The sequence below is a fragment of the Myotis davidii genome, unplaced genomic scaffold (genome assembly GCF_000327345.1).
Source record: "Myotis davidii unplaced genomic scaffold, ASM32734v1 scaffold1316, whole genome shotgun sequence".
Classification (NCBI taxonomy): domain Eukaryota; kingdom Metazoa; phylum Chordata; class Mammalia; order Chiroptera; family Vespertilionidae; genus Myotis; species Myotis davidii.
The window spans coordinates 394,115-412,969 of record NW_006287901.1 but is presented as its reverse complement, the minus strand read 5'-3'; the positions used below and the strand labels follow the sequence as shown (position 1 = coordinate 412,969).

General features: G+C 40.2%; 1 protein-coding gene across 1 annotated transcript in view; it reads right to left on the bottom strand.

The window, feature by feature from the left end:
- The window catches only part of DGKI (diacylglycerol kinase iota), a 268,750-nt gene that overhangs the window by 199,797 nt on the left and 50,098 nt on the right, over positions 1–18,855 (bottom strand). The window contains exons 7-8 of the mRNA XM_015561238.1: positions 8,814–8,885; positions 3,607–3,723 (exon numbers count right to left, since the gene is read on the bottom strand). Of these exons, the coding sequence (XP_015416724.1) occupies positions 3,607–3,723; positions 8,814–8,885 (189 nt within the window). The remainder of the gene's footprint in view (positions 1–3,606; positions 3,724–8,813; positions 8,886–18,855) is intronic.

The following is an 18,855-nucleotide window of genomic DNA, read 5'->3' as shown; positions in this document are numbered from 1 at the left end:
AAATACTCAAGCACTTGTAATGTACTTGCTGGTAATAAGGGAACAGTTTCTTTATAGGAAAATCATAGCCAAAAAATGAAGAGTAAAAATTGGGAAGTCACCCTTTGGCAACCCTAATGAAATGATAACATAGGTAATAATACTTATTAGATAAAACAATAGGTGAAAGGCTGATGGACAACTTTATGACAGATGAATTAGGATGACAGTTCCTGAACTTACTGGTCAACCTTCACATCACTAAAAGTTAGCAACATGACAGAAATACATATCATCACCCCTGAATTAAACCTGACTCTAATTAAGTTTAAGTATTATTTTACAAGAAATAGGGGCCTTCCGTGAAATCATTTTAAAACAATATAAGGATACAATCAACAAAAATAAAAATCTGAGAAATTCCACAGATACAATGATCCAATTTATTCAATAAATGGCATGAAAAATAAAAGAGGGGATTGTTACAGATTAAAAGAGACTTACAATATGTCACCAAAAAAGCACCTGTGAACTCTGGATCTTGATTGGAAAAAGATAACTGTGAAAAAAAAAATTTGAGCCCTGGCCCGTGTTCTCAGTGGTTAGAGTGTAACACAAACCCACCCACCTCACCCCCACACCAAAGGGCTGCAGGTCCAATTCCTGGTCAAGGGCAGGAACCTGGGTTGTGGGTTTGCCCCCAGCCTTAAGTCAGGGTGCATGCAAGAGGCAACCAAACAATATGTGTCTCACATCGATGATGTTTCTCTCTATCTCTCTCTTTCTCTATCTAGCTCTATCTCTCTCCTACCTTCGACTTTCTTTGAAAAGCAATGAAAAAAATGTTTTCATGTGAGGATTATATATATATATATAAAATAGACAATCAGAAACTATTTTAAGGAATTATTAATTTTGGTGGGTGACAAAATGTGGTTGTCTTTCTAAAATGTTATATTTTAGAGAAGCAAAATGAAGTGTTTACAGATTAAATGATATCCTAAGACTTGCTTTAAGATACCCCAGTAAAAGAAAAAAGGGGAGAAACTTCCATTTTCAGGAAGACAGAGTAGATGGGGTGGGACCAGGAGAGAAATGGATGTGGTTATGAAAAGGCAGCATGAGGGATAATTGTGGCAGCTGCTCTGTATCTTGACTAAGTTGATGGTAACATCTGGTTGTGATGTACTGTACTGTGATTCTGCAAGAAATCACAATGGGGGGAGGGGCGGGGATTTGTAAAGGGTACACAGAATCTCTCTGTATTATTTCTTACAACTACCTGTGAATCTCAAAATAGAAAAAAATGATTAAAGAACAGAAATTATGGTGTGGTACAGGAATATATGAAACAATAATGGTAGAAAAGTTCATGCTACAGAAGAATCTATATGTATAAAAGGCTAAGTGTCCGTCTAACTGGTAGCTATGATGCATACTGACAACCAGGGGGCAGACTCTCAATGCAGGAGCTGCCATGACACGCACTGGCCATTTAAAAATAATAAAAGGCTAATATGCAAATTGACTGACTTCTGGAACGACCGGTTGCTGATGCACACTGACCACCAGGGGGCAGATGCTCAACACAGGAGCTGCCCCCTGGTGGTTAGTGTGCTCCCAAAGGGGGAGAACGACTCAGCCAGAAGCCAGGCTCACGACTGGTGAGCGCAGTGGCGGGAGCTTCTCTCGCCTCCACAGCAGCACTAAGGATGTCCGACTGCCAGGTTAGGCCCGCTCTAGGCCGGGTTGAGGGATCCCCTCCTGAGTGCATAAATTTCGTGCACTGGGCCTCTAGTTCATTATAATCTTCTCTCTCTCTCTTCACTTGCTTAAAATTTTCCATAACAAAAATATTTTTAAAGTTTAGTAAAGGAAACTTACAATTTCCCTGGAAAGTGGTATTATCTTCTGATTTTCCTAACTGGTCTATCTCCAGTCTTCCAAAATCCGATACCACCAGGTTATCCTACACACTCTTGCTAGTTGTTTCCTTCTAAAATATAATTTTTCCTCTATTACTCTGTTGCTTAAAAGGATAAAGTTCACATGTATAAAAAATGCCCTGCCAGCTAGGTCTTAGCAAACACATACTCCAATCCTACATACACCCTGCATACATCTTCCACTATAGTCAAGCTAGTCTCATAATCCCATGAATATAATTTTGGCCCAATACCCTTGCTCATGCCTATCTCCTGCCTGTTATTTCCTCTCTGCTCCACTGATCTAGATCCCACCTATCTTTAAGAGGCAGAATAAAAGCCACCTCCTCTATGAAGTTCTCCGTGATCTTTTCTTAAGATAACTACATGGATATTCAGAGCACAGATCATGTATTGCATCACAATGCTCAGTAGCCTTCCTGATACCATTGAGGTTTTTGATGTTGATTTCACTGAATATTTAATATAAAGCTCTTGGAGAGGTTTAGTAAATATTGGGGGAAAACAAAAGCAAAAATATAAAAGAGATCTTAAAATAATACAAAATTGGAAATCAATACACTTGAATTTTAGTACAAAGTTGTGTATAACACCTTGGGCAACTCATTTAACGTCTCTTAGCCTTTGGATCTAAAATGCAAAATGAAAGGACTAGAGGCTCCATATTTTAATGTGTAGAAACCGTACTTGTCTCTGGAAAAGATTTCCCAAGGGCTTCTTCCATGGATTATGACTTGGAAAGATTATTACCAAACGTTACTCATCGGCAGAGACTAAACTTCATGTAAAACATACAAAGCAAAACAGTGTCGCTGATCCAACAGTTTTTAAATAAAAAACTGAGTCAATGGGAATAAATTGCATGATGATTTTGGAGCCCACATGAAAAAGGATGGCCACATCATTTAGAGATATTATACTCAGTAAGACTTCCTAAGGTTCCTGCACCCTAGGGAGGTATAACCTTCTCCCTGTGGCACTGAAAATCATCCCAGAACTTGGAGCTACTGTCTAAGATGTATAGTACAAAGGTAGGAAATTTCCTATCAAAGATTCTGACCTTAGGAAAAACCACCAGGGTTTCCCAGAATTGAAGCAGAGACCCTCTTGGAAGAAAGTACAATGAGGACTGAATGCAATGTGAGATTATGTACTAAGAGGCTAAGTTCTACTTTGCCTTAAGTGAGGAGTGCTGCTCTCTAAGCAGACCCTGTGTGTTTAGGAAGGTCACGCCCCACAGTCTGCTGTTCAGGTCGGAAGTGGTGGTGATCTCCACCAAACAAGGAAGCCTGCACAGTTGGCCCTCACATTCACTCCCTGGGGGCGCCCGGGATGGAAGAGAAGAGAGGTGCACAAGATTCAGCTATAGCCACCACTAGCACTTAAACAACTCAGGAGAGAACCCAAAGAGAATATCATTTCATGATATTACATGGATGGGAAGGAAATACTCCTGCTGTGGAGTCTGATTTCTTTAGAAGAGGAGGCTGGATCCATGAGAGAGCCCAACGCAGTAAGGTGACGGGCTAATGGGATGAACTGGGGAAGCTGAGCATGGGACCAAGGGGATGAATGAGCAGAGATCGTAGAAACCCAAAGACTAGTCAGAGGGAGAAAAGCAAGAAGCAACAGTTATTGTTTCTCTGCACTGGCCCAGCAGCACCAGGGTCCCTGCAGTTACCTGAGGTTTCTTCACCTTAATGATCCAGGTGGGCGGGACAATAACAGCAGCATGAGCTCCCAGGGAGCAGGGTTCCTCAATCTGATGCAGCATAAAGCAGGTCACCTTATTGTGAAACTAAAGAGAAAACAGGCCAGTAAATACTTCTGTGCAAACAGCAAGGCTGCAATGAGAAGAAGTAAGTACATGGGTACATGCTCATGCATGCACATGCAAACACACACACACACACACACACACACACACACACACACATCACATGCTTCTCATCAACCAGCCCCAGGCGCTCAGAGATCATATTTAGAATTCATTTCCCTTTATAAAATGATAACAATAAAAATCAATCTTATAGGACAGGTCAGCTAAAACTTTATAACCTTGCTTTTGTTTTTAGTGCCTCACTTTTATTTTATTTTCTAAACTCGTATTGAATTTATTGGAGCGACACTGATTAATAAATAAGTTTCAGGTGTACAATACTGTAATATATCATCTGTATATTGTAGTGTGTGTTCACCACCCAAGTCAAGTCTCCTCCCATCATTATTTAGCTCCCCTATCCTCTCTTACTCTGGTGAGACATACTATTGCCTGTGTCTATGAGTTTGGTTTAATAGGATATTTACCTAAAGATGTTAGTCTTGTAGGTGTGGACGAAAAAATGGCCACATACTAAATCTGACAAGCTCAGGGGAAGCCAGTGCTACAAAGTCAGAGACTGAAGGTAACCACACAGGATGGTCCGAACATAAAAATTCCTAACTAAAAGCAAGTCATGGTGAGTAGTCATGTCCTAGGCCTCAGCTTCCTTGACAAAGGTCAGTTTTTACCTAAGTGAGCCTGTCTATTGTCCTTTCGCCTCTCAGATAACATACCTCTGAAATGTCAGAGTAATCTCCTTTTCCAGACCCCTCAGGGCACACCCACCACAACCGAGGCCACAGAAACCCTCACTGTATCTTGTTTCCTATATTCCATCTCTGTGTGCAATAAATGTTAATTATTAACTATCCTGTACCCACCAATAAAAAAGTGTGTGTTTCTCTACTTTGCCTTTTTATACAATTTCAGAGATTTCCCAGCTTTGCTTTCCCCTGCCCCCTTAATCTACCACCCATTTCATGTACAGCCGCCCCCCCCCTCCCCGGTCTCTTCCTTTGATTCTAATGTATAAAATAAGCTGTAAAACGGCTATTCTCTGGAGCATTTTCTCTATCTGTTGAGATTTTGTTTCTCAGCAATTGTCATCAATTTGGCTCAAAGAAAACTCATATAAGAGTTCTCTACAGCCCTGACCGGTTTGGCTCAGTGGATAGAGCGTCGGCCTTTGGACTGAGAGGTCCCAGATTCGATTCCAGTCAAGGGCATGTACCTGGGTTGCGGGCACATCCCCAGTGGGAGGTGTGCAGGAGGTAGCTGATCGATGTTTCTCTCTCATCGATGTTTCTAACTCTCTATCCCTCTCCCTTCCTCTCTCTGAAAAATCAATAAAATATATTAAAAAAAGAAAAGTTCTCTACAGGTTTGAATGTTTCTTATATTAACTGAGGGTTCTATTAATCCTAACTTGGCCGTAACTTTGTTTCAGTGGACTTGCATGGTGAAAGACTTGGTTAATTTGGGATAAGGTTGAAAAGGAAATGAAGATGAGCAGAAAGGAGGTGCCTCTTTTTTCTACCCACAGATGTAAATCCTTCTCAGATGGTCTTCCAGTATAAGGGACCCAGGAAAGAAGCAAGAGCTGTTAGTCCAAGAGGCAACAATGAACAAAGAGATTGCTTCTGCTGGGTTTTTGAAGGCTGCTAAAAAATATAATGGTCCCATTACACTTGGCAAGTCTAGAGTGCTTTTTATTTTTGAAAGGAAGGAAGTAAATGTAGACTAACAATGCTTTAGAGGCTTAAATCTATCCCCGAATAGATTGAGTGACCTTAGGCCAATTACGCTTTCAATCATCTTTTGTGCGACTGTAAAGGGATAATGATGTGTGGTGACATCTGTTTTCTAATAAACATAAAATCACATTATAAGTCTTAACGTTTTAATTATAGTGATTTTCTTAAAAATTTTACATGCTTTCTACTTGGATTCTATTTAATGTGACCACACAATTTATCATCTTCACTGGAACAATTTTAAGAGTGAAAGGGAGTACTGTCAATAATTATCTCGGAACAAAAGATGTAAATTAGGATGGTCTCAAGGAAACTGGAAAATATGGCCATCCCAATTATACCCCATCAGGCAAGTTTTGTCTTCATTTCTGCATATCTTCACGATCTGACGTGATCCAGAGACTACTAAATCAGTTAATTAAGTATGGGATATAGCTTCATAATTCCCCCAACCACCAGTTATTTGTGATCCGAAAACAATTTGATATACCAGAGAAATGTTCTTTGAATATCTTTTTTTAAAGGTGATTTCTTCATGGGATGTTGATAGTGGGGAATGTGTGATGGTGTAAGGAGAGGAAATATATGGAAAAATCTCCCTACTTTCACCTCAATTTTGCTGTGAACCTAAAACCGTTCTGAATAATAAAGTTTATTTCTTTTAAAAAAATGTTTTAAATATTTAAATAGTTTTGTTAAAAGATTCATTAATGAATGCTAAAATCAGTAGGCAAAAGTTTGAGGAGAAATATATCAGCATAATCTCAAAATATCTTCCCCAAATATTTATCAATTGGAAAAGGATATAGCAAATGCCACCTTAATCAAGTGATCAAGGTTAATATCATCAATAATAAAACATTGACATTATGCCCTCTGAATAAGATGCAGGGAGGACATCCCATCCCTTCTCTCATACCTTGCCTAAAATGAATAATTTCAATCTAATCATGAGAAAACAAGGCAAACTCAGTTTGGGAGACATTCCACATAATAACCAGTCAGTGCTCATTAAATGTGCCAAGGTCATGAAAGACAGAAAGAACGAGGAAATGTCAAGAATTCCACAGCTAAATGAACTGTGGGATCCTTAAATAGATCCTGGGACATTAAGAAAACAACTTGTGAATGTTTTAAAAATCTGTAGCCTAGTTATTAATAATATATCAATATTTACTGATTTTATTCATTGTACTATGTTTATGTAAGTTGTCAAAATTAGAGGGAGTTAGAGGAAGCTGGATGAAAATGTATACATTCATGTTATACACTTTGCAACTTTTTGCAACTTTTCTTAAATTTAAAATTCTCTCAAATTAAGAAAAAATTGTGATTCACTTTTAGAAATTCAAATAAACTCCCAAATGAATGGCCACTGCATGTCTAAAATAGACGGGATCTCAGAATCTGCCTATTTCAACTCTCTGACTCTACATCTGAGTAACTGCCAATCTAGAGAGAATAACAAGAGTCCAAAAGTGGTAATGTGAGAACCTGAGTCCAGGAAACCCAGCTCCCAATGCCAGTTTTTTCCCCCTGATGCAGTAAGTGCCCATAGAGGACATTACTTGTTTGACATAGATATTCTAGAAGGGATTACCTGTAGTGCTAAAATATACCCCCACCACAATTTGTCTTAAAAAGGTATTGTATTGTTAAACATTACAAAATCACCTCCTCTATGTGTGATCCTGGGAAACCCAAAAGTATGTGGAATTAAGCACAGCTCTGTCACAAGGGTCAAATGAAAGTCATCTTTGTAGTGATTCAGTTGGACTACAGATCAATGAAGAGAGAGCACATGTGTTCACTAGAAAGTGGGACTAAGTTCCCAATTCATTGAATGTGTACAGAACATCTAACCACAGCCTGAGACCTCTTGGGGCAAGAATAGATACTGCCTAGCTGAGCCCGTGGCCACCAATGATGCTGAACCCCAATGGGGTTTTACCAGATCAGGGAAACCAGCAACACAAGTATTGTTGGACACCTGGACCCTGAATCTGCTTCTTCCACTCCAGATGGAGATATTGCCTTGATGGAACAGTTCCAATCAAGAACTAGGATGGCCTTGTATTTGTGAATGTGTTCCTGAATTGAAGCACAAGGACTATTTCAGTAACAATTAACTAAAAGGTGAGGGAAATGCCAAGCTCTGAGCTGTTCAAACCAATGCATTTCTACATAACAGCAGTAGGCTCTCCTGACAAGTGGGGGCCTAGGGAAATACATAGATGGATGAGCATGGCTGTGTCTCAGTCAAACTTTATTTACAAAAGCAGGCAGTAGTCAGAGTTGGCCTATGGGCCAGTTTGCCGACCCATGAGTTAGAGTGTATATACATTGTCTGCTTAAAGAAAGAAGAGGTACACAGGCAAACAAGTAGGAAAATGAACCATCTGGTTGGGACAGAGGGGCTTTAAAAAAAGGATACATCAGTGATGGCGAACCTATGACACGCGTGTCAGAGGTGACACGCGAACTCATTTTTTTGGTTGATTTTTCTTTGTTAAATGGCATTTAAACACATAAAATACATATCAAAATATAAATCTTTGTTTTACTATGGTTGCAAATATCAAAAAATTTCTATATGTGACACAGCACCAGAGTTAAGTTAGGGTTTTTCAAAATGCTGACACACCAAGCTCAAAAGGTTTGCCATCACTGGGATAGATTAAAAAAGAAGGAAAGTAATATAAAAATTTACTACTGGATTCTAATGAGTATATATGTTCAAGTGTAAGGAAGAGTTACATTTCAATGAGCATGCAGACAACTGTAACATTGAAATTTAAAGGATACAAAACCACCCTTATTCTAACATAGCCCTCCCGCCCACACACAAAAAATGGTGCCTACATAAAAAAAACAGAAGAACCAAGATGCCGAGACTGCCCTGTTAGAAGGATTACCTAATGTTGCAAGTTGCTTTCTTCCTAATGGTGCAACTTCCTACCATAGGAAAAGTTGTCAACAACCTAGTGTAACTGGAAAAAAATATATGGTCTAAGAGGGAGAAGTCCTTGATTCTAGACCCAGAGTCAGAACCAGGGAAGAATTCTCCAGTCTCTGATCCCAGAATTCAATGTGTACAAATGAAGGGGTTATTTCATCTCTATAGTTTCTTCCAGCTCATATGTGCTATAATTCTATAGTTTTAAATATCTTTCTTCCTCCAACGATCCTATGTGAGGAAAACAATACATGCATTGGATGGCCTTCCACTTACAGACAGGAATTCAAGCAATGACCTAAGTCTATTTTTATAGAACATGAGCCCACTTTGTTTTATTCCATCTCCCAACTTACCGCCTGCTTGCACCAGGAACAGCTGATAGCCACAATCTCTTTACTGTGGAAGGAGAATTTCTGCTGAAAGCCCTGGGTGTTAGGACAAGAGATAGAAAATTTAAAACCACTTCAATCACAGTGTGCATCTGCCCTCCTGAAGTCCAAGGAAGTGAACAGAGACAGAACTGACCCCACCACTCCAGGTAACTGGGACACGTTCAGCACTTACATTCTCCACCCTCTGCCATGCAAAAGTTTCCTATCCCCAAGTCATCTGACTGTTAGAGAGGAGGTACCAGTATCTGCTGTACCACTAAGTACTCAAAATTATCAAAGTCAGACAGAGAGAGAGAGAGAGAGAGAGAGAGAGAGAGAGAGAGAGAATTGCATTTTCCCCAAATAGAATGTGGTTCTGATAGTAAAAACAAAAGGAAAGTCACAATTGGTTCACATGGTTTTCTATAACAACAGTCATCCATCTCAGAAGTTCTAACAACTTCAATATCTGAGAACCCACATGGAGAGAAATAAAGGATCGGAGAGTTAGGACCCAGAAGTGAGGATGTGGGAGAAGTCCCAGGGTGCAGAAAGAAATTCAATGACTTTGATCATCCCTTTGGGATGTTGGGACTCAAAACAAGCAGCTTTCTATGTTATTCTTCACCAGCAATCAGCAATGAGATTAATGGAATGGCAAACTCAATCCTCTTAAATGAACAAACGGAAGAACAGAAGAGGTGTTTTTTGGCTGCTCTCCCTACATAATGACCAGAGAGAAGCATGCAGTAATACTCAAAGGGTGGTTTTAGCCTTCCCCAGGCTCATCTATTCTATCTGCCTGTGAAATCTAAACCCCAAAAAATGAATTCAGAGCAACGACGAAACATTTTTCAAAGAGGGCTCTTGTCAAGTGATCAAAAGAAAATGTGACAAGCAGAAAAGCTACCAAGGCACTGGCTGAAGAAGTCTTGCTTAATGTCTACAGATAATTTTAACTTAAAAAATTCATTCACATTAAAAGAACTCTCATTCTAAACCATAGGCCTAACCACTTGTACCTGCCCATGGCATTAGTGAATAGTTCCTTAAGTTGTTATTTTATATGCACATGTATTATCTGTCCAGTGAAATTATTGCTTTTTTGAGAGAAGTCCCTGTGATGGTCCTTAAACAGGTCCCCACAACTTAGCTGAGCTCTGTGAACTTCCTACACGTGGCATGCATGTCTTCGGATGAATTGAACAAGTCATTGCTAGCACATCATGATGCAATTACCAACTCCATGCTTTCTAGACTTTAAACACCTAACCCAAACCACACAGAAATATGCTTCCTCACATCGCTCTCCTCCAACCCCTAAGACACTGCAAACATGCTAGCATTTTAATTTCATTCAGTCTGCAATACAAACATGCCACATGGTTGGAAATCTATAGGTTGGACTGTTGGCATGATAGCAGCCGAAGCCACAACTAGAGGTCTACTGAATGTTGCTGTATCAAATGTATTGTTAAGCAGCATCTCAAATGCTATTACCCAGCCACCACTTCATCAATTCATACATCAGATGATTGTACATCAAATAGATGCTGACAGAGAGATGGCACTGGATCTTGTTATTGGCTGGGGGAATCTTCAACCTTCTAATTTTTCTCTTCACCTGAAAATAGTAATTATACTACAAACCTCTCCCATACCACTAAGTAGTTATGAGATTCAAATGGGGTAATGTACTTGCCAAGTTCTTTATAATGCCATATATAAATGAAGGAGTCCTTTGATTGCTAAGACCTATCAACAGGAATGACTTCCATCACCTGGCTGACAAAGTCTTCCAGGGTCTAATATGTGACTAGCCATGCTCTATTTGACAGTACAGCGGGAGAGTGTATTAGCCTACCCTTCTACTGGCCTCTGGTTTCAGGGAGACACAGATACAGTCCTGACACCCAGGCGGATACCAGAAACAAACAAGGCCAGCCACAGCTGGGGCGCAGGGCTCTGTTGGGTCCCTTGCAGACGAATCTGGTGGTAATCAGCTCTGTGCTTTGTTTTGGATTCTAATCTGGCTGAGTCACAGAGGCCCTAGCTTCAGGGTTATTGTCCAACACAGAGACTTAAATAGAACCCTATTGGGGCTTTCATGGGCCAAGTTCCCACAAGCCATCTGCAATGGGGAGATCTGGGCAGGGATCTCAGTACAGCAAAAAGAGCAGGATCCTAATTACCCATTTTTAAATGCTGGCCCACACTTGATATTATGGGACTGACAGATGCCCTAACCGAATTTCAACTGACTCTATGATTGTTAAGGGCTATTTTGTTTATCACTATCAGAGAAGAAAATAGGGATGCGAAGTCAGATCCAACTGACTTCAGAATTATAAATACAAAGGACCTAGAGAGATGTTTTGCTAGGGAGGGTTGAGTTTTTTTTAGTGCAATGGAGCTCTGAAATAAAGTATAAATAACATTTATTCTTAGCAGCTAAAGCTTTGTTGCCTATTTTCCTTCTGTAATCTAGGGCATGTACCAAATGACACTCAGTTTACAGCCTTGGCTGGAACTAGAAAAAAAAAGGCTTTACCAGAAACAAACCAAAATTATTTTACTGCTTACGGATGTAACTGAGGGTTGAGCGAGGGAATCTCTTGACCATAGCCTGACTGCCTGTTTGAGTTAATGTTGTTTGAAACAAGAGTTGATGCCGCTCTTGACTCCAAAACTTTAAACAACACATAACTAAACTTCTCCATTTTTATTCACATGTTCAAAGCTCAAAAGTATTACAAAGAAAATACCCAAGGGAATCAACATTTATCTTAAAACAGAGAACTTCAGATATTTTTGCTTAAATGTGCTATAATTTTAAATATAAACATATATATACTTTCACACACTTTATATTTTAATATCTAATATGTTCACCATAAGTTTAAATTAGATGCTAAGTTCATTCTGCCTGGCAAAAGAAAATTGAAGTTTTAAAATAAAACTATTACACCACTCTTGTAAACTTATCCAATGGGATATAACATGACAGCAACTAGATACTCACTAAAGTAAAAAGAAATTTTTCTGATCAGATCAAACCTTTGCTAGAAGACCTCAAACCATTCGAACTATTTCAGTGCAATGGGCTTTCGCCAACTGAAGCTGACAAACCATCACGTTTGAGCATCCCACAGCTGAAGCACAAATTCATACCAACCCAACTGAAAACTTTTCCTGACTAATCAAAAATGGCACTCATTTTGATAGCTATCTAAAGACCTATGGACTAACTCTGTCCTATCCAGAATTAGTTAAGGGTTCAGCCTTCAGTCTTTAGCGAGCAAAGCCACCATGAACCAATCTCTTTCCCAGTCCAGGCAAATGATTGACTTTTCCCCCTCGACAGACTCTTCAGTCCAGTTTCGCACTGATAGGCGTGCTCTTACCTGGAATTGTGAATCTCTGTACATTAGGCTAGTTTTACAATATGCCTAGTCCATAGTTTTATCACAGAGTTAAAATGGTAGCATTAATATTTTAGTTTATACAGATTAGGGCTTATTTACATTCATAAAAATCTAATTTACCTGTTATTTCTAAGTTTCCTATACAGAATTTACTGGCCTTACGCTAAAATTTTGCTAAACATTCAACATTTTCAAATTGTAAACATGTGTGGTCATCTAAATTGAATTATAATAATGTATTCATGAATGAAGTTCATTTAATTTTTAGGATATATTTTTTTTTATTGATTTCAGAGAGAGAAAGGGAGGGGAGAGAGAAATATCCGTGATGAGAGAGAATTATTGATCCGCTGCTTCCTGCACACCCCTTACTGAGGATAGAACCTGCAATCCAGGCATGTGCCCTTGACCAGAATTGAACCCGGGACCCTTCAGGCTGACACTCTATATCCACTGTGCAAACTGGCTAGGATCATGAGTGAAATTTAAATAAGCAATGTCTTTATAACTTATGACAAATCCACAGATGCAACAACTGAAATTATGTGATTCTATTGTTAGGTTATGAGAATTGTCTTTGAAAAATCTAAATTATCTATTGGGTTTAATTGTTATATAGTTTACGGCATTAATTAAAAGGCTCTGAATATTTATCAATGCCCTTATTGTTCATAATATTCTCTCACTCCAGGGTAATCACTGATTTACACACATGGACTGACATTCATTATTCTTCATTACAGCATTCTGTTATCTTCCATTCTAATGTTGTTGGTAATTATAATAGACTCTTTAGAACCAGTCAGTCTTATTATCCTCAGATAGTTTCATCTTTTTTCATTAACTTATCTGAAGACCCCTGCTACAAGCTACAGATTATAAGTAGAGTCTCCAGGAAGAGGGCACAGGCTTCTCTGTGTAAATTCACTCCATTACCACAAACTTGTCAGGCTGTATGAAGGGCCTCAGACATGATTTCCAGTCATTTTTTTTATTTTTGAGGCAGATGACTTCATGGAAGTACATAGCTTAACCCAGGAACTTGGAATTAAGGTATAATTAAGCTTGTAACAATGGCTACAAATTTACATTTTATATTACATGTTAACCATTTGTAACTGTGATGCTTACATTCATATTTTTATGACTATCATGATTCTAGGGCAAAAATGCTTTATACAAATACTTGTGTCATATTTAATATGGCCCAAACTGCATACAACACTTTAACTACTGGGTTTATATCTTTGTCCATCCATGGCACAATGGGCTCGTATGTGCAGTAGCCATGATGGCAGTGATGAATGCTATGTTTGGGTCCAAAAGCATGGGCTCCTACTCACCAAAACTGAGCTAGCCACTGCCACTGCTGACTGTGTAACATTCCAGCAAAAGACACACCGAAGCTGAGCACCCAATATAGCACCATCCCTCGGACACACCATCAGCTACTTGATGGCAAACTGACTACACTCACCCCTTCTATTATGGAAGCGGCAGCAACTCATCCCGACTGGAACCAACACATATTCCGGGTTTGGGTTTACCATTCCCTTCTGCAGGGTCTCAGTCAGCACCACTATGCGAGTGTTTACAGAGTGTGTGACCCACCAACAAAGGATCCCACACAACACTGTGTCAGACCAAAGAAATGACTTCACAGCAACAGAGGTGCAGGTGTGAGCACATGGCCATGCAAGGCACTGGTCCCATCACAGCCCATGCCATCCAGAAGCTCCAGGATGACAGATGGGACCATCTTTTGAAGATGTAACAGAGGCTGCAGCTTTGAGGGAAACCCTATGAGTACCACCCTCCAGTTTCAGTATGCTCACTAAATCCATGACCATTGAATGGTGATGTGTTTCCACAATAAAATCCACAGAGGCAACAACCAAAGAGTGGCAGTAGGAGTGGCCTTGACTACTATCACTTCCATTGGCCCACGCGGAGGGAATCTGTGCTTCCTGTCCCACAACTCTGGGCTCCGAGGGTCTGCATCCCAAACAGAGAACATCTCCACCATGGGACATAACGAAAGGCCCTTAGAACTTGAAGGACCACTACACTCAGTTACTTTGGAATCTTCGTGTCAAGAGACTAGCAATCACAGTAAAGAGTCACCATTTGGCAAGTCACCATATTAGTCCCAATCATTAGGTGGAGGCAAAGTTGTTATTTGAGAGTGGAGGCAGGAAGAATATATCTGGTACCAATTATCCACTGAGGCTCCTTTCTACTTCTCTGAAAAATGTTGGTGATAAGTGGGCAGTTGCAGCAACCAAGATCTGAAGGTCAGACTGCTCAAAGGTACGGGTCTTTGTCACCACACTAGGTAGGTCTTTGCTTGAGACTGAATGTTTGTGTACCCTCATCATTCATATGTTGAAACCTAATCTCCAATTTGGAAGGTTATAAGGTCATTAGGGTGGAGCCCTTATGAATGGGATTAGTGCCCTTGTAAAGGAGATTCTTAAAGTTCCTTCCCTGTCCTCCATGTGAAGATACAGAGAGAAGATCACTGTCTATGAATAAGAAGCAGGCTCTCACCAGACATCAATTCTGCAGGCATCTTGTTCTTGGATTCCCAGCCTCCAGACTGTAAGGAATAAATTCCTGTGGTTTTTTTCAGCTACCCAGTCTATTGTATTCTGTAATAGCAGCCCAAACAGCCTAAGACAGTCACCTAGACCAGAAGTGTTAGTTGAGATGAATACAGAATGGGTGGTTGAGCAAGAAAATGATAATCAGTTGCAGATTTAAGACCAGCTGCCAGAGAGAGAGCTGTGGTTTATCCCACTAACCTTCCTCTTATATGTTTCTCCAGGAAATAAGACCAACCAGAATCCTGAAGGAGCTGTACTAAAAACGTATTATGTGAAAGGAGTGATGCTGAGAATCACCAAGTGACAGGGACAAACTGTATTGGATGCTGTGGCGTTCCACCCAGGTGACCCTGCTTCAGGCCAAGGCATTCATCCCATTCTCCCAGTTAAAGGAGATACCTTTTCATCTTTAAGACTTGCCCTAGGCCTAAAAGAGTCACCTCACCCACAGAGCCCACATCCAGTGATTGGTCACGGCCGGGCAACTCTGAGTTCAACTCCTCCCTCTGCGCCATCCCAGAGCCTTGGCACTTCTGAAGAAGGAGCAAAGGGGACCAGAGTGACCAGAGTATCACAGTATCACATTACTGCCCCTACTGGGCTCTGACCAGGCCCAAGGGCAGGGGAGCAGTGGCAGTAGCAAAACCACCCTAAAGGTGAGAGCTGAGTGACTTAGCCACCGTGGGTCTGCAGCAAGGAGCACTGGTTCTCAGCCCGCAGCCCCTTGTTCCTTTTTAAATGTTTATTTAATTAAGCTTATTGAAATAGCACTGGTTAATAACATTGTATGTTCCAGGTATACAATTCTATAATACAATGCCAGTATTATAGAATACCTGCTCACCACTCAGAGTCTAGTCTCTTTCTGTTACCCTCTTCATCCTCCCCACCCCCTTTTCCCTCCAATAACCATTATACTGCATGATTGACATGCAAGAAGCCGTACATGTTTAATATATACAACTGGATGAGTTTGAAGATAAGTATATACCTGTGAAACCACCACCACAATCTATGCCATAAAAATATCTATCATCTCCCATCCTATTATTTTTTGTGATAAGAACACAACATACTATCTATCCTCTTTGCAAAATATTAGGTATACAATATAGTGTTATTAACTATAGGCACTGTGTTGTACAGTACATCTCTAGGATTCATTCATCTCGCATAACGGAAACTTTGTACCCTTTGACTAATCTCATCCCATTTCCCTCCTCAGATGTATCTGAAGGACCTTATGCTAAGTGAAATAAACCAGGCACAGAAGGGCCAATATTACATGATGCCACTCATATGAGGAATCTAAAATCGTAAAACTCATAGAAGCAGAGTAGAATGGCGGTTGCCCTTGTCCCCTGTCTTGATACTCAGCCAAGGTCAGGAAGGAAAGCCAGGCTTCCAGCAGCTATGTTGGCAGGGGCTCCATGGGGAGGCTTAATTTTCTTGTCCTTGTTATATTACCCTCTCCACACTTCCTGGGTCCTCCTGGGGCTAATGGCAGAAGATCCCACTGTTTTATATGGACAAACACACAGACAGGCAAACAACCAAGCCTGCCTGTCCAGTGCATGGATCCTCACCCTCAGACTCCCCTTCCTTGTCCCTAACGGGGCAGGGTCTCCTGAAAGCTGAGCCCAGGATGCACACATTTGCAGATCAGTAGATGTTTAAACTGATAACAAAGCCCCAGGTCGGAATTCTTCATCATTTTTAGACTCTGTAATCCCTTTCACTATTCATATCTTAACTGCACCCCCATGGAGTGTTTTTAATCATTTTTGTCATCTTTGCATTACAAAAATGCTATTAAGTATACCTCTTTGAGATAGTGCATATTTTGAATACTGCTCTGTAAGTTCATTTTTAATTAATTTTCAACAATATTCATTACAAGAAAGAGTAGTTTTGACATGTTCCCACTTAATTAATGCTACCTGCTGTTTAATTTACTTAATTACATATGAAAGTATGTATGATTTACGGACAAGTACTTCATAATGATACCACATGTCTGTTAGACCCATAGGGCATCAAACATGTAGACTGAAATTTGACTACGTGTTGTTGCATTAAAAACCGCTTTCAAGATTTATTGCTTAATTTTCAAAAAGCGCATTTATTCATGTGACTTTTATATATGTCTCTAAATAAAACATAAGGTTTCAGATATAGTTTACAAGCATATCCCTATAGTTACCACAGTGCTGGGTTTAGATGCTTGGTTCCTTCAAAGATAAAGAGGCAAATTAGCCATAATCATGGCAGCATTTTTCCTTTGCCTATTGATTTGTAAATCACTAAGAACAACTCAGTGTTGAAAAAAAATGTGATTGAATAAATGTAAGATCTGGGGAAAATTCCTAAGAGATACATTTACAGAATAAGCAAGCAGCCCGCCTCTCCCTATTCACTGAATACAGCTTGACATTAAGCAACACGTGCTAGATCAGTCCACTGGCCCCTGGATCCACTTCCCATCTTTCTCTGCACCATGTCCTATTGGAAAAGTGGCTTTTATGGATCGTCTTGACAGTGTCCCTTGTGATCTTGTTTCTACTGGGTTTGGCCACTAGAGAGTGGAGGTGACTGAAGCTGGAATATTTATTCCCCAGCTGGTGGGTCACCCGGGGCTGGTGAAGTCTCTCACCCCCTGTGCAAGCATTCCCCCTGTCTCCTTGCCTCAGACTTTACGTGACCATAGCCCCTGCCTTTATTAGCCTCAGAGTTCTTCACTATGCCTTGGGTGTCTCTACACTCTGCTCACACATTTTAAATATTCTCTTTATTAAACATCCATCTAACTACACAATTTGAGTGTAAATATGCCTTCTCTTTTCTGCCTGGACCCTGTCTCTTACATAATGTAGGGCTATAAATGAAAATAATGTAAAACTACATAATGGTCATAAACATGGCAGCCTGTGATGGTCAGCAAATACTAAAGCAACTGAGCAATGGGATCATGAGCTCTCTCATTGAATATCCACTAAATGCCACACACGTGCAGCCAAACACATATTCAAGGTTGAAGAGAAAATCAGTCCAAATATGTACTTTATTGATGATTTTAAAAGTAGACATTGAGACCCCAGATATTCCTTAACCATAAACACTCCCTAAGTTTTGCTAAGTAAAATGATTATTTTCACCCCATCCCAATGGGTAAATTAGAGAACAATATGTATAGTTATGTGTGTAGTGTGTATGGGAAATTGTTTAAAAATCTCTGGATATGTAAGAAAGTACAACTCTACCAATGAAAATTATGCATCGCACAAAAGTTTGAAATGACTTTTCAATCACTCCATCTGTAGATGCAAGTAGAGCTACTAATTTTCCTCTGATCCAGGGTTCAAGCCAGGATCCAGAGAAGGTTTAATCATTATCCACCAAGGAGATACAGGTCTCAGACAATCCCATGTCATAATTGCTTAAGTCTCTGGGAACTCATGAGCAGCTGGGTCATACACACAGGAGGTAAATATCACAGTGCTAGATTAGGGGAACACACTGTGAGGAGCTAGGATGGCTGACTTCCCCACAGAGAGCTGGGAGTGCTCCAGATGATAGCCTGAGAACACGGGACAGCAACTCAGAGCCCAGGGAGTCCAGTTCCTCCCGCCCAGTGGACCATGCCAACAGAAGGCAAAGCCAGAAAAGGGTGTAACATGATACCAGGGAATACTCACCACAAAATATATAACGTTCATTGATTTTTCTTTTGATAAGATCCCTCCCGCTCTATTACAGTTTACCATGTGTTGAGGTGGAGGCAGTTACTAGGCTGTCGAGAGAAGGTATTTTTCCAAAGTGAAGGACCTGTTCATCCAGATCCTTCCTACTCTTCACACCTCCCATCTCAAAAGTGGCTGTGCCTATCTGTTTCTTCTCTCTTGTATACACCCCCCTTCCAACACACACACACACACACACACACACACACACACACACACACATACACTTTTGTGGGAAAGATATAAAAAGCCT